Source organism: Schistocerca nitens, chromosome 6 (genome assembly GCF_023898315.1).
Source record: "Schistocerca nitens isolate TAMUIC-IGC-003100 chromosome 6, iqSchNite1.1, whole genome shotgun sequence".
NCBI classification, from domain to species: domain Eukaryota; kingdom Metazoa; phylum Arthropoda; class Insecta; order Orthoptera; family Acrididae; genus Schistocerca; species Schistocerca nitens.
In genome coordinates, this window is record NC_064619.1 from 373039113 (window position 1) to 373056325 (window position 17213).

General features: G+C 41.5%; 1 protein-coding gene across 1 annotated transcript in view; it reads right to left on the reverse strand.

The window, feature by feature from the left end:
• Positions 1-374: 374 nt before the first annotated feature.
• LOC126263641 (HEAT repeat-containing protein 1) overlaps positions 375-17213 on the reverse strand; it is a 291901-nt gene continuing 275062 nt past the window's right edge. Inside the window, exon 25 of the mRNA XM_049960733.1 lies at positions 375-879. Coding sequence (XP_049816690.1) covers positions 682-879 — 198 coding nt within the window. The 3' untranslated portion in view covers positions 375-681. The remainder of the gene's footprint in view (positions 880-17213) is intronic.

The window sequence follows — 17213 nt, forward strand, 5'->3', positions numbered from 1 at the left end:
CATTAATTTTTTTATTCAGTGAGTTTCTCAGGTGGCCATTTCAGGCTGACTGAAGCATGTTTCAGGTAAAGTCTTTGTCAGAGAGATACGATATTGTTGTAGTGAATCAAACAGGGACATTTCTGGGTTGAAAGCCAGAATGCCAGAAATTTTAACCTCTAGATTCTATGGTTACTCTGTATGCAAATAATTATTACCTTTGTTTTCTAAGTTCTCACACAGAAATAAAGGGTGAGATGGACTGGGCAGAAAGGAAGAAAGATGAGTGTTTAACATATTCTCAACTACAAAAGCACTAGAGCCAAGCCAGCCAGGATTACACCATGTGCTATCAATGTCACATTATTCAAAGAAACAAATGAACAACCTGAAGATAAGTCTACACAATTATTTATTTTTCATTCATGCTGTTGGTATGTCTTGTAACAGGCTTTAAAAAAAAATTGCCGTCCATGCTTATCACAAACTGCCTGTTAATTGTACAAATCCTAATATCTGCAGAAGCCAGGAGGGGGATGAATATAAATATACAGGGGGGGAAAAAAGAGGAACCAACAAAATTACATACATAAAATTTACATCTCCATCTACTCACTATTAACAAGTAACATAGTGATCACATTTGACATGTCAACAACAAACACAATATGTAAAACAATTCACATGTCTGAATAAAACATCTCAAAAATATTTCTGGAGAGGCTCTCCTAGAATTTCCTCTAGTTCTTGCACAGATTTTGTGCATGCTTTTTCAACTTCCTCATCTTCATCTTCTAGTAATTCAGCAAGGAATGGAACAGTTTCTGGCAGCAATGGCAAGAAATCTTCACCCAACTTCCGTGCAACTTCACATAAAGTTTCAAGTGCAATGAGCCTGATCTGTAACAATGAAGAAAGAAATAAAACATTAATAAATCCAAACCACACAAGATGTATAACAGACTGGAGCTACATAATTATTTCACTCGTAATACTTGTATTCATGTAATACACTTAAACATAATCGCACACTAAGTAGAGACAATTTACTTAGAATATCACAGTTTGGATTCCAGAAAGGTTGCTGAACTGAGAATGCTATTTATACAGTCACTCATCAAATAGTACAAGCCTTAAATAATAATATATTGCCAGTTGGTAAAAATCACAAACGGCAGTCCACAAGATTCAATTTTGGGTCCACCCCTGTTCTTTATATATGTTTATGACCTTGCAAGTAACATTCAACTAGTGAAATCGGTACTTTTTGTAGATGATAATAGTGTTATAACACACACCCTCTAGAGAGAAAGCAACAGAGGAGTTGGCAAATGTTATTTTCCAAAGAATTATTAAGTGGTTCTATGAAAATGGACTCTCCATAAATTAAAAAAACACATTGCATTTGGCTCTGTACAACGAACAGTCATACCAACAACTGATACAGCAAATGAGCAGGACTCAATAAGTAAGGTACAATGCTCAAAATTTTTGGGTGTACATATTGATGGAAACTTCAACTGGAAAAAGCACATTACTGAGCTTCTCAAAAAATTAAGTTCAGCTACTTTTGCTATTCATATCATTGCTAATCCTGGAGATAAACGTATCAACCTCCTAACATATTTTGCTTATTTCCACTCAATAATGCCATACAAAATCATTTTCTGGGGTAACTCACCACCTAGAAAGAAAGTACTAATTGCACAAAAGCGAGCAGTAAGAATAATGTAAAGTTTGGAAGGTAGGAGACGAGATACTGGCAGAAGTAAAGCTGTGAGTACCGGGCGTGAGTCGTGCTTCGGTAGCTCAGTTGGTAGAGTACTTGCCCACGAAAGGCAAAGGTCCCGAGTTCGAGTCTCGGTCGGGCACACAGTTTTAATCTGCCAGGAAATTTTATAATGTGTGGTGTTCACCCATGGACGTCAAGTAGGTACCTCCTCAAGGAGCTAGGTATATTTACATGTGCTGTCACAATTCATATGTTCGCTAAAGAAATTCGTCATTTATAATCCATCACAATTTGAGACGAGGAAAAATAACCTTTATTATCAATTGTTAAAGTTGTCTGTCACTCAGAGAGGAGTTCAATCTGCATCAACAAAAATATTTGGTCATTTGCCAATAATATAAAAAGTCTGACAGGTAGCAAAGTAAGTCTAAAATCTAATTTAAAATTATTTCTTCTGGGCAACTCTTTCTATTCCATTGATGCAATTTTACTTAAAAAATAATAAGTTTAGTTGCATGAATTTAATGTGTCCATTAATAATGTACATATATCCTGTAAAATGACTCGTTTCACATCATATCAATGAAAGACTCGTACAAATGATGTATGTAACATGTAATTAAGTAACTAGCTTGATGTTAAGGGGAAGAATACTAAATGGCAGCTGCAACACAACATTATAAGATTAGCATTGTAAAACTATATATAAACTTATCAACAAGCTGAGCTGCGTTGTGTTTTCACAATGTTTCAATGAGTTTCTTACTCGCCATCTTCTTACGAAGTGACTTTGCCTGAAGATGACGAGTACAAAACTCATTGAAATACTGCAACAACATGATGCCATCACTCTGCTAAACAAGGCAAGTAAGAATTTTAACTTGTCTTTAGCAGACTATTACTTAAGTAAATATTTTGTCAATCATCTATGATCCATATGGCTGACAGCATAATTATACGGTGCAAAACTAATACAAAAAATGTGTACTTTGCATTTAAACAGTGAAACTGTGTATTTATTCACCGGTTATCAATTGAAAGAAGTTGTACAGGAACCCTTAGGGGGAGGGGGGGGGGGGGAATTTGGATGCAGTTATATAAGATTGGAAGAGTAATGCACCAAACTTTACAAACTGCAACACAGTTTTACACCAAGTTTTATTTGCTGCTGATTAGGTACAACTTGCAGCTAATAAAACTGGCCTACCTATTATTTACATACAAGTATGTACAACCAGTGTGGCGCATTCTTTCATAATGAATACTAAAAAGTCACGCATTTACATAAAAGGAGGAGGCAATTGAGGAAAAAAGGTACATCTGCCCACATTCATCAGAATTGATTAGCTGTAGTCAGAACAATTAGTATTACCCTTACTTTGTTGTAAACAAACACAGTAGCTTCTTCATTACCCCTTTTACCACAACCTTGTCCCGCTCCCTTAAAAGTTCATGTCATGTATTTCCATTTCCAGCATCCCGTCTGAAGTGTCCATGTGCTGACCAATCAAGTGCCAGTGCCCAATGGGGTAGTAATAAGATCAACCTGGTGTATAGTTTTTAAAACCTGTACCTTGATGGATTACATCATCACAATGTGGGAGATAAGCAGAACAAGTGGTTGTTCCATCCAATATTTCGCAATCTGTGGAATATGTTCTGAAACTTCTGGAGGACTAAGAGGCACTGAATACAGATCACCACACACCTGGATGATGAAAGATGACATCTTAATGTCTAACACTTTAGTAAAGCTGGAGGTCATCAGTAGTATAGAAATCATATTCACAGAAATTTTGAATTGAAGAGATGTCACCGACATGCAAGGTGAACAATAGTGGGCCCAGGACTGAGCTCTATGGCACACCTGAAAGAATATGCCTCTTTTAAGACTTCTCATTTCCACAGACAAGCAGTTTTCAAACAACATCAGTGCACTATTTGAAAATTTTAGCTGGGGATTATTTATGAGAAGTATGTCAAAGTTCACAGTAAGAAACACTTTGTTGAAGTCTAATAATGTTAACATTGTAGCCTCACACTTGTCTATTGGATACTACAGGTCAGAGAGTATTGTTCGTGCTTTATTGATAACAAAAGCCAGACTGATATTTGTCCCATAAGTGGAATTTTTGTATGTATGCTGTCATTTGAATGTGAACAATGTGTGAGATGGCCATGCATACAGTGGGTACGATGCTAAATGGCCAGTAATCATGAAGCAATTCTGGGTTTCCATTCTAAGAAATAGACCAGACTAAGCTCATTATCAGTTGAGTGTGATACATCTCATTCACATGCCAAGAATTAAATATATCTATCAACACTGTTACTAGCTATCCATAACATTCTTGATCATAATAATGCTGATACTTTTGTTGCCTATCACTTCATAATGAGATTCTCATCATTGCTTTTCTTGCTGTGAAAAGTTTCATGGTTGGATATGTAAGCTGTGATTACCGAGATATGGAAACAGAGAAGGAATGTGGACAAGATACTGAGTGGTGTGAAACCATATACCCTCTGCTTTGATACAGTGATAGTGAGGGAATACAAAGAAAATAACAATTAGTAGATTGTGCAGTTCGTAGTGGAAAGAAAAAGAGGGATGATTTGCAGGTCTGACACTGCCAGCGGAGAAAAATAAACCAAATAATTACAATGTTAGTACAAGAGACATGTACTTCACATGGCACCAAATGTGTTGGGGTGGCGTGCTGGTCAAGAACACCCACTCAGCACAGACACTGATCAGAACTGGACACATGGCCCAGACTTTCTGCTTGATGACCTTCTAGATGTGGTCAATAGGATCAAGATCAAATGACCTGGAATGCCAGATCAGTTCCTCAAAATAGTTCATTGCTGAGCTGTTGTATCAAGAGCCCCATTTCATCACACAGCCCACACAAAAATACTTCAACCATCTGCTTGAAAAGTGCCCTGTTAGAAACTGATGTGTGTTGCTGCTTCACATGATTATTATATACATCCAGACAATGAATACTTGTCAATATTATGAAAAGGACATTACTACTCACCACAAACTTGAGATGCTGATTTGGAGATAGGCATAACAAAAAGGCTGTCCAACAAGTTAGCTTTCTGCCAAAACGGCCTCTATCAGAACTACACACACACACACACACACACACACACACACACACACACACACACACACACACAGTGTCTATCTGTGATAAAGCATCTTTGCTATGTGATGAGTAGCAACTATCCTTTTCATAATATTGTCATTATTCTACACTGGATTTTTAAATGAGTCATGCTTATAGGGCTCAATGGCAATACTCCTGTGTCATCACCAAACTGTACATTATTTGGTCTACAGAGAGCAAAGACAGGGGTTTGACTCATGCACCCAATAGCTAGACCGAATAACTACAATGTTAGTACAAGAGACATGTACTTCACATGGCACCAAATGTGTTGGGGTGGCGTGCTGGTCAAGAACACCCACTCAGCACAGACACTGATCAGAACTGGACACATGGCCCAGACTTTCTGCTTGATGACCTTCTAGATGTGGTCAATAGGATCAAGATCAAATGACCTGGAATGCCAGATCAGTTCCTCAAAACAGTTCATCGCTGAGCAGTTGTATCAAGAGCCCCATTTCATCACACAGCCCACACAAAAATACTTCACCATCTGCTTGAAAAGTGCCCTGTTAGAAACTTATGTGTGTTGCTGCTTCACATGTTTATTATATACATCTAGACAATGAATACTTGTCAATATTATGAAAAGGACATTACTACTCACTACATACTTGAGATGCTGAGTTGCAGATAGGCAGAACAAAAAGGTTGCCAAACAAGTTAGCTTTCTGCCAAAATGGCATGTATCAGAATTACACACACACACACACACACACACACACACACACACACACACACACACAGCCTATCTGCAATTCAGCATCTTTGCTTTGTGATGAGTAGCAACTATCCTTTTCACAATATTGTCATTATTCTACACTGGATTTTTAAATGAGTACCTGTCAGTCATGCTTATAGGGCTCAATGACAATACTCCTGTGTCATCACCAAACTGTACAGTATTTGGTCTACAGTGAGCAAAGACAGGGGTTTGACTTATGTACCCAACAGCTATGATGCTGTTCTTAATATTATGACTGTTCACTTATGCTTTGCCCAGAAATGAACTGGCAATTGATTTTGTTGCACTTTGACATATAAATTTGTGGTTAGAATCAACTTTGGTCAATGACGGCCTGTGTCATCTACAAGCTATTGTCAAGGCAGTTTCCCCAAAATGAGAAAGTGGCATGTGAAATTGATTTTGCTGCACTTTGACATATAAATTTGTGGTCATAATCAACTTTGGTCAATGACGGCCTGTGTCATCTACAAGCTATTGTCAAGGAAGTTTCCCCAAAATGAGAAAGTGGTATGTGAAACGCCTCATGCCTGCATTACCTCAGAAGTGAAGAGTGTCATGCAGCAGGCCACACAATCTTACAATGATGCAATGCAATGGCATTAGGCACTCAGGCAGTACCAGGTCTGACAATATTTCTGTCACATGAAAGGCTGAATTATTCAATTCACAATGGCAAGAGTAATGCTCTGTTTACAACACAGTAGTTATCTCTAAATGTAATTAATCTTCAGCCGGACGTGGTGGCCGAGCGGTTCTAGGCGCGAAGTCCAGAATCGTGCGACTGCTACGGTCGCTGGTTCGAATCCTGCCTCGGGCATGGATGTGTGTGATGTCCTTAGGTTAGATAGGTTTAAGTAGTTCTAAGTTCTAGGGGACTGATGGCCTCAGATGTTAAGTCCCATAGTGCTCAGAGCCATTTGAACCATTTGTAATTAATCTTCTCTTTTCCCCCTTGTTTCTGCTATCCTCTTCCTGCCTTGTGGCACCGTTTTTTCATTAGAACGTCTCTTTTTCAACCCTTGTTCTGCAATTTTTGTCTTTTTTTCCCACCACTCTATGATATTCTTTTTCCTGTGGTCTGCAGTTTCCATTACTGTCTTTTTTCACTTGCCTTTCCAATATCTAATTCACTTTTGTTCTTCCTTCAATTCTTCTTTTTCCATATAAAGTGAGCTTTAATCCCCAGTCTCTCTTAAATGTCGCCAGCTAAGTGCTCTCTCTACCGCTGCACACTTCTCAAGTTCTAAATTAGCACGGGGCAATAGCCATGGCGCGATACGTTTGTATTGAGACAGATTTCCAGAACGAAGGTGTCCCGACAGGAAGACGTTCAAAGCAATTGATCGGCGTCTTAGGGAGCACGGAACATTCCAGCCTATGACTCGCGACTCGGGACGACCTAGAATGACGAGGACACCTGCAATGGATGAGGCAATTCTTCGTGCAGTTGACGATAACCCTAATGTCAGCGTCAGAGAAGTTGCTGCTGTACAAGGTAATGTTGACCACGTCACTGTATGGAGAGTGCTACGGGAGAACCAGTTGTTTCCGTACCATGTACAGCGTGTGCAGGCACTATCAGCAGCTGATTGGCCTACACGGGTACACTTCTGCGAATGGTTCATCCAAAAATGTGTCAATCCTCATTTCAGTGCAAATGTTCTCTTTACGGATGAGGCATCATTCCAACATGATCAAACTGTAAATTTTCACAATCAACATGTGTGGGCTGACGAGAATCCGCATGCAATTGTGCAATCACGTCATCAACACAGATTTTCTGTTAACGTTTTGTCAGGCATTGTTGGTGATGTCTTGATTGGGCCCCATGTTCTTCCACCTACACTCAATGGAGCACATTATCATGATTTCATACGGGATACTCTACCTATGCTGCTAGAACATGTGCCTCTACAAGTACGACACAACACGTGGTTCATGCACGATGGAGCTCCTGCACATTTCAGTCGAAGTGTTCATACGCTTCTCAACAACAGATTCAGTGACCAATGGATTGGTAGAGGCGGACCAATTCCATGGCCTCCACGCTCTCCTGACCTCAACCCTCTTGACTTTCATTTATGGGGGCATTTGAAAGCTCTTGTCTATGCAACTCCGGTACCAATTGTAGAGACTCTTCGTGCTCATATTGTGGACGGCTGTGATACAATACGCCATTCTCCAGGGCTGCATCAGCGCATCAGGGATTCCATGCGACGAAGGGTGGATGCATGTATCCTCGCTAACGGAGGACATTTTGAACATTTCCTGTAACAAAGTGTTTGAAGTCACGCTGGTACGTTCTGTTGCTGTGTGTTTCCATTCCATGATTAATGTGATTTGAAGAGAAGTAATAAAATGAGCTCTAACATGGAAAGTAAGCGTTTCCAGACACATGTCCACGTAACAGATTTTCTTTCTTTGTGTGTGAGGAATGTTTCCTGAAAGTTTGGCCGCACCTTTTTGTAACACCCTGTATAAATGTTGGAAGAGCGCAGTTGATGTATTTATCTCATACCAAGGCTGAGCACTTGTTGCTCAACTGACAAACTGTCATCACTTTCAGTCTCTAATGAACTAACATAACATTCTTCTTCACTTTCTGAGCTGCTAAATTCAATGTCAAACTCAGGATCACTATAAGAATCCATTTTTGAAAGCATTGCTTAAACAACGATATAGTAAGCACAGCCAGTCCTGTGTCACCATAAACCCTGTGTATGCTTCAGCGACCACCGTGCGGGGCAGCGGTGGAACGCTGTGTATCACAAGGAACGGGGATCTCGGCTTGACCACCCAGATCACGAGGACGGTAAAAACCTCTATCTAAAAAAAATAAAAAAACTCAATCTCAAGGTGTGCTGTGGCTGTGCACCAATGAGATGCACGGCTTTTGAGGTGGAACAGTTGTTAGTGAACAACCTCTAGAGTACCTGCCGCACTTCAGTTCAGTTATGTAAGGCTTACTCAGGCACGCAGTGATCTGTCTGAGTGGACCATTATTTCCCTAGCTGCTTGTGGGACCGAGACGGAACCCTTGAAATCTTCTTCTCCATCTCCCAGTGTGATGGGTGTACACCCTGGGAGTACTTGCACTCACTCATCCAAACAAATGAGGGACGATAGTCCTGCTGATAATCAATCTGTCTTTAGTAATGGGGCTCAAGGAGTCATAAACCAGGATGTTTATTGTAAAATCAAGAGGAAGGAGGGCTCGTTTGAAAAAGTGTCCCCTTTTTATGTTCATAAAGTCTTAGAAGAGCTTGTTGGTACCCTAAAGTCTATAAAGCAGTTGCAAAATGGTTCTCTACTGGTTAAGACTAGCAGGGCAAATCAGGTGGAACTACATAGGAAGCACAAAAATTGGGTGATTATGAAATAATTGTTGTGTTGCATAACTCCCTTAACTCCAGCAATAGTGTGGTCACATTATGGACATAGACACTGCCGAATTGAACAAGAATGGGCATCAAGGGGATAGCGTATGTGGAGCAACGAATGCAAAGGAATAATGGAGAAATTGAGAAGACTGCCACCTTCTATTCTCTAACGCTCTCTGACCATATTACGGAAGGGTTCCTCCGTCTCAGGGTTAGGCCTTATGTACCTAACCCTATGCGTGTTACAAATGCCTCCGTTCCGGCCATACGATGCTGAGCTGTTGAGGCAAAACGACTTATGGGAAGTGTGAAAAGGCAACCCATGAAGCTGGGACTGATTGTCCATCTCCAGCAGCCTGCATTAACTGCCAGTCTGGAGCCAAGAATGCCCTGTTTTTGCGGAGGCTTTCAAAATTCAGGAAATAAAAGTGACCAAGAGGATCCCCTATGCAGAAGCCAAAAAGGAATATAAGGCAATGAAACCCCATGTCTTTGCCACTTCTTATATTTGCATGGTGCAGAAACCTATTCCCAAGGTCGACGCTTAGACGCAAACGGCATCCAGTGTACCACTATCAACCACCAGAACCTGTACTTGCAACAGTACATGCCAAAGACACTAAATACAAAGCAATCCAGGCAGCTATGACAGAAGAGACCAGCAATGATTTCAGTGGCATCACAAAGGCACCCCACAAGGAGAGTGACTCTGAATGCCCATTTTCTTCCAAAAAAAAAAAAAAAAAAAAAAAAAAAAAAAAAAAAAAAAAAAGCCTCTCATCAGCCCCTTTTTCCCCCTCATCCTTGCTGGGAAAGGTCTCCGCATCCGGGTCCTAAGCTGTCCTTGGCACCATCAAACATTATTCTGGCACATCAAACTGGTGATGTGGACATCATGGATTTTGATGCCTCTTCACTAGAGCCACGCAGCTCTTCCACCTCATCTCAATCTACAAGAGCCTCAACATGGTGGAGCAAAGACATGAGTAAATCAAGATGAAACAGCTCCCGTACTCTAGTGGAATATGAATCAATAAAGGATACATCTGCAGAAATTGAGACTTCTTGTACAGGACAGCCCCTTTTGCCTCTGTCTTCAAGACATTCACTTTAAACAGATTGATGTGCCTATACTTGGAAGGTATCATCTCTACAAAAGAGACAATCCTACTGGTGACAGGGCAAAAGATGGGGTTGCAGTGTTCGTCAATGACACTTTTCACTCCCCACTGTGTCTTTAACCATAAGGCAACAGGCAGTTGCTGTTCGGATGGTGGCCCATGTTGCTGTCACAGTGTGCTCTGTGTACATACCGCCCCATCAGCCTCTTGACAGTGCAATCCTCACACATCTTGATGAACTACCCTTTCCCTGTTTTCTCTTAGAGAACTTCAATGCACGTAGTGCGCTATGGGTTCTAACAACACTTGCCCCAAGGGTTGGATACTTGAGAGACTAATACTACAGATATAATACACATGAACATGGGTCAAGCTACAGATTTTAGCACCGCCATGGATTTGCCTAAGGCCACAGACTTCTCCTCCTGCTTGTCTGTCATTGTAGACACTGCCCAATGGGGAGTGGACAATGATTTTCATGGCAGCAACAACTATTCTATATTCCACACCATTTCGGGATTGCAGCCGGATCTCATCGACTTCTTTCCACGATATTTCGGCTGACAACCTTACAGCCATCTTGAGGCCAGTGTTTGACACTGGAGATTGCTAGTGCAAGTCGCTCTATTTATACGTAAAAGTGCCGCAAGACGCGCATGCAAAAGTTACCGTTGCATGCGCGCCACCTGTCGATTCCAAGGCCCTCTACAATATTACTGCATCTATGGAGCGCAAACGAATGCGTGAAACAAGTAAAACATGCATTTCAATATTAAAATTACTTGTCGCTCGACATGTCAGAAGCCATAAAAAGTTTTCTTTTGGTTGATATTAAAGAAATCAACGGGTCCCAGGCCTTATTCAATTGAAAGCCGCCATCACGATTAATGAGATTTTCAGCCAAACGTATTTCCACGGATTCCTTAACAACTGAATCCCAGAAGGATCTCAATGGGGCCAAGATTTTCATGGCAGAATAATCCATAGTATGTCCTGTGGAAATGCAATGTTCGGCTATGGCCGACTTACTGGGCTGTAAAAGGCGAGTGTGGTGCTCATGTTCAACGCAGCGGTCGTGTACTGTGCGTGTGGTCTGACCAATGTAGGCTTTCCCCCACTCGCAAGGTATTTTATAAATTCCAGCCTTCTGTAATCCCAGATCATCCTTGGCTGAGCCCAGAAGCGCACGAGTCTTTGTAGGTGGCCAGAAGATTGCTTTCACACGATGTTTCTTTAAAATTCTGCCTACTTTCGATGAAATGTTCCCGACATAAGGGAGAAATGCTTATCCTCTTGATCTTGTGGGTGGTCACGTTTTTTCATCCTTAAAGCAGTACTGACTTGATGTGCAGAATATCCATTATGTTGAAATACAGGTTTCAAGTGCTCTAATTCGTCTGCAAGGCTGTCTTCATCAGACATGACATGTGCCCTATGCACCAACGTTTGAAGGACGCCCATAGTTTGTGACGGGTGATGACAGATTGACGCCTGCAGGTACAGGTCCATATGCGTGGGTTTTTGATAGACAGAATGCCCCAATGACCCATCCACCCTGCGAGTAACCATGACTTCCAGAAATGGTAGGCAACCATCCTTTTCAACTTCCATCGTAAACTGAATGTTTGTGTGGATGGAATTCAGATGTTGTAAAAACCGTGAAAGCTCTTCTTCACCGTGAGGCCACACTACAAAAGTATCGTCCACGTAGCGCCAGAAAACATTTCATCGAAAGTAGGCAGAATTTTAAAGAAACAGCTCAGTGGTCGGAAGGGAGGAATATTAAACTTAATTCCATAAAACCTTCAGTGAGACCATGGAAGACCTCCTTCCGCCCGTAACTGTCTGTAGAAGTAGCCTTACATGGTTCCAAATGGGACACTGTCCACTGACACATGGCTTCCTCAAACGTCGCGAGGCACCCCAATACATCAGAGATGTGGACACACCTGTAACAGTATGTCAATATGACATACTTTAATTGAGTGTGTTTTATACAAGGGTCATCCACAAAGTAACTTCTGTTTCTATTTCTACCCATGGCAGTGCTACGATCGCAGTTCCGAGCATGCACGGCAGTTACTCTAACTCAAGGAGAAGACGAGTACGCCATTTTCAGATCACTGCTGCCGGCGTGTGCTTTGTGCAATGACTCCTGCCGTCTGGGTTCAGAGGTCATCCTCAGTTTGTACAGGCGGTTGGAGGAATTGGTGAAGGCGGAAAGCCTCGCTCGTGGGGTGGAATCAGAGCTAACTATTTGTAATATCGTTCCCAAAACCGATCGCGGTCCTCTGGTTTGGAGCTGAGTGGAAGGCTTAAACCAGAGGCTCAGACGATTCTGTGGAGATCTGGGGTGCAAATTTCTCGACCTCCGCTATCGGGTGGAGAAATGTAGGGTCCCCCTGAATAGGTCAGGTGTGCACCACATGCCGGAAGCGGCTACAAGGGTAGCGGAGTACGTGTGGAGTGCACATGGGGGTTTTTTAGGTTAGAGAATTCCCTCCCTAGGCCCGACAAGACGCCTCCTGAGACGCGGCAAGGTAGGAGTAGGCAAAATGCAACAGGGAATAACAATATTAATGTGCTAATAGTAAACTGCAGGAGCGTCTATAGAAAGGCCCCAGAACTGCTCTTATTAATAAACGGTCACAACGCCCATATAGTACTAGGGACAGAAAGTTGGCTGAAACCAGACGTAAACAGTAATGAAATCCTAAACTCAAGATTGGAATGTATACCGCAGAGACAGGCTGGACAGTGAAGGGGGAGGTGTGTTTATAGCGATAAGAAGTGCAATAGTATCGAAGGAAATTGATGGAGATCCGATATGTGAAATAATTTGGGTGAAGGTCACGGTTAAAGCAGGCTCAGACATGGTAATTGGATGTCTCTATAGGCCCCCTGGCTCAGCAGCTGTTGTGGCTGAGCACCTGAAGGATAATTTGGAAAATATTTCGAGTAGATTTCCCCACCATGTTATAGTTCTGGGTGGAGATTTTAATTTGCTGGATATAGACTGGGAGACTCAAACGTTCATAACGGGTGGCAGGGACAAAGAATCCAGTGAAATTTTTTTAAGTGCTTTATCTGAAAACTACCTTGAGCAGCTAAACAGAGAACCGACTCGTGGCAATAACATATTAGACCTTCTGGTGACAAACAGACCCGAACTATTTGAAACAGTTAACGCAGAACAGGGAATTAGCGATCATAAAGCGGTTACGGAATCGATGATTTCAGCTGTAAATAAAAATATTAAAAAAGGTAGGAAGATTTTTCTGTTTAGCAAAAGTGACAAAAAGCAGATTACAGAGTACCTGACGGCTCAATACAAAAGTTTTGTCTCAAGTACAGATAGTGTTGAGGATCAGTGGACAAAGTTCAGAACCATCGTACAATATGCATTAGATGAGTATGTGCCAAGCAAGATCGTAAGAGATGGAAAAGAGCCACCGTGGTATAACAACCGAGTTAGAAAACTGCTGCGGAAGCAAAGGGAACTTCACAGCAAACATAAACATAGCCAAAGCCTTGCAGACAAACAAAAATTACGCGAAGCGAAATGTAGTGTGAGGAGGGCTATGTGAGAGGCGTTCAATTAATTCGAAAGTAAAGTTCTATGTACTGACTTGGCACAAAATCCTAAGAAATTTTGGTCTTATGTCAAAGCGGTAGGTGGATCAAAACAAAATGTCCAGACACTCTGTGACCAAAATGGTACTGAAACAGAGGATGACAGACTAAAGGCCGAAATACTAAATGTCTTTTTCCAAAGCTGTTTCACAGAGGAAGACTGCACTGTAGTTCCTTCTCTAGATTGTCGTACAGATGACAAAATGGTAGAAATCGAAATAGACGACAGAGGGTTAGAGAAACAATTAAAATCGCTCAAAAGAGGAAAGGCCGCTGGACCTGATGGGATACCAGTTCGATTTTACACAGAGTACGCGAAGGAACTTGCCCCTCCCCCCTGCTTGCAGCGGTGTACCGTAGGTCTCTAGAAGAGCGTAGCGTTCCAAAGGATTGGAAAAGGGCATAAGTCATCCCTGTTTTCAAGAAGGGACGTCGAACAGATGTGCAGAACTATAGACCTATATCTCTAACATTGATCAGTTGTAGAATTTTGGAACACGTATTATGTTCGAGTATAATGACTCTCTGGAGACTAGAAATCTATTCTGTAGGAATCAGCATGGGTTTCGAAAAAGACGGTCGTGTGAAACCCAGCTCGCGCTATTCGTCCACGAGACTCAGAGGGCCATAGACATGGGTTCACAGGTAGATGCCGTGTTGCTTGACTTCCGCAAGGCATTCGATACAGTTCCCCACAGTCGTTTAATGAACAAAGTAAGAGCATATGGACTATCAGACCAATTGTGTGATTGGATTGAAGAGTTCCTAGATAACAGAACTCAGCATGTCATTCTCAATGGAGAGAAGTCATCCAAAGTAAGAGTGATTTCAGGTGTGCCGCAGGGGAGTGTCATAGGACCGTTGCTATTCACAATATACATAAATGCCCTTGTGGATGACATCGGAAGTTCACTGAGGCTGTTTGCAGATGATGCTGTGGTGTATCGAGAGGTTTTAACAATGGAAAATTGTATTGAAATGTAGGAGGATCTGCAGCGAATTGACGCATGGTGCAGGGAATGGCAATTCAATTTCAATGTAGACAAGTGTAATGTGCTGCGAATACATAGAAAGATAGATCCCTTATCATTTAGCTACACAAAATAGCAGGTCAGCAACTTGAAGCAGTTAATTCCATAAATTATCTGGGAGTACGCATTAGGAGTGATTTAAAATGGAATGATCGTATAAAGTTGATCGCCGGTAAAGCAGATGCCAGACTGAGATTCATTGGAAGAATCCTAAGGAAATGCAATCCGAAAACAAAGGAAGTAGGTTACAGTACGCCTGTTCGCCCACTGCTTCAACTCTGCTCAGCAGTGTGGGATCCGTACCAGATAGGTTTGATAGAAGAGATACAGAAGATCCAACGGAGAGTAGCGCGCTTCGTTACAGGATCATTTAGTAAACGCGAAAGCGTTACGGAGATGATAGATAAACTCCAGTGAAAGGCTCTGCAGGAGAGACGCTCAGTAGCTCGGTACGGGCTTTTGTTAAAGTTTCGAGAACATACCTTCACCGAAGAGTCAAGCACTATATTGCTCCCTCCTACGTATATCTCGCAAAGAGACCATGAGGGTAAAATCAGAGAGATTAGAGCCCACACAGAAGCATACCGACAATCCTTCTTTCCACAAACAATACGAGACTGGAATAGAAGGGAGAACTGATAGAGGTACTCAGGGTACCCTCCGCCACACACCGTCAGGTGGCTTGCGGAGTATAGATGTAGATGTAGATGTAGTGCTTCTTTATAATGTCACCCATAATTGAAAATTCTGCCGCATGTGAAATCAGATCTGTGATTCATTTTCTAAAAGCAAAGAAAGTTAAACCAAAGAAAATTCATCAGCAAATCTGTGAGGTTTATGGACAAAATGCTATGAGTGATTCACTGGTTAGAAGATGGGTCAGACTGTTCAATGAAGGACGTGATCAAGTGCACAATGAAGAACGAAGTGGACGCCCATCTGTGGTTACTGATGAACTGGTTCACACAATTGAAGAGAAAACTAAGCAGAACCACAAGTTTACACTTAGTGCCCTTGCTATGGAAGTTCCGCAAATCTGATGATCACTAATTCATGAAATTGTTACTGAAAAAATGAAATTTTGAAAACTTTGCTCACGTTTGTTAGCCAAAATTCTTACTGAACAACACAAAAAACAATGGATGGGCAGTGGACTTCAGTTTTTGACACACTACAACGAAGAAGGTGATGGTTTTCTTTCTCGGATAGTCATGGGGGATGAAACTTGGGTATTGTACGACACCCCTGAAAAAACAGCAATCAATGGAGTGGAGGCACACTTAATCCGCAACAAAGGTTAAGCCTAAGCAAATCTTGACACCTCAAAAAGTCATGTGCACCGTTTTTTTGGGACAGAAAAGGCATTTTGCTGATTGATTTCTTACCACGAGACCAAACAATCGCCGCGCAATACAGAACAAGCACCAATGATTGCTGTCAAAAGGTGTTGTTTTTTTCCATGATAATGTCCGACCTCTCGCAGTGAATGTGACCAAACAACTCTTACAGGAATTTCGCTGGGACGCGTTTGATCATCCTCCGTACAATCCAGCACCTAGCTCCTTCATCTCTTCTTACACCTAAAACCTGTCCTTGGTGGTCAACACTTCAACGATGATGACGGGCTGAAAGAACATGTTACCACATGGTTGAATACACAGGTGGCAACCTTCTGTGAAGAAGGCATAGAAAAACTTGTGCCACACTATGACAAGTGCTTACAAAATTTTGGAGGCTATGTAGAAAAGTAGTTTAACAGTCGTAGATTTTTTTTACAATAAATATTTTTTCTGTATCGTTACATATTTGTTTTATATAACCAAACGGAACTTACTCTATGTGCACACCATGTAATATGACCTGATGATTGATCTGGGACTCCCAAAGGACCTGCCCTCTGTTTAATTGATAATGAGGTGAGTGTTGTTCGTATTTTGAGATTTAACGTGGTGTCCAAAATTCTTTCCAACATAACGGATGTGTGATTTTAACATGTCATGTAGTGGCTCAGTCACTCACATTTGTAAATACTCATCCAGCCACAGTTATCTGCCCCCCCCCCCTCCCTTTTTTTTTTTTGCTGGTATTTTATCCCTGTTTATTTGTGTCTAGTTATTGTGCTGTGCCCCTTTGGGATTTTATTACGAGATTTTCTGAAGCTCATCTTATCTGGGTGGCCTTGCAATTCTTGTGGGGGAGAGTGAAACTTGGTTTCCCATTTATTGTCATTTTTAAATGTTTGTTGGTATATCACTGATGCAATGGCGCTGATGGCTTTGGTGTTTACTCGTCCTCAGCCATAAATATTAATAATAATAATAATAATAATAATAATAATAATGTCCAAAAGTGAATGTTTTGTTGTCAATTATTCAAAGCTGCACACAGGAAAGACGGTATCTAGTGGCAA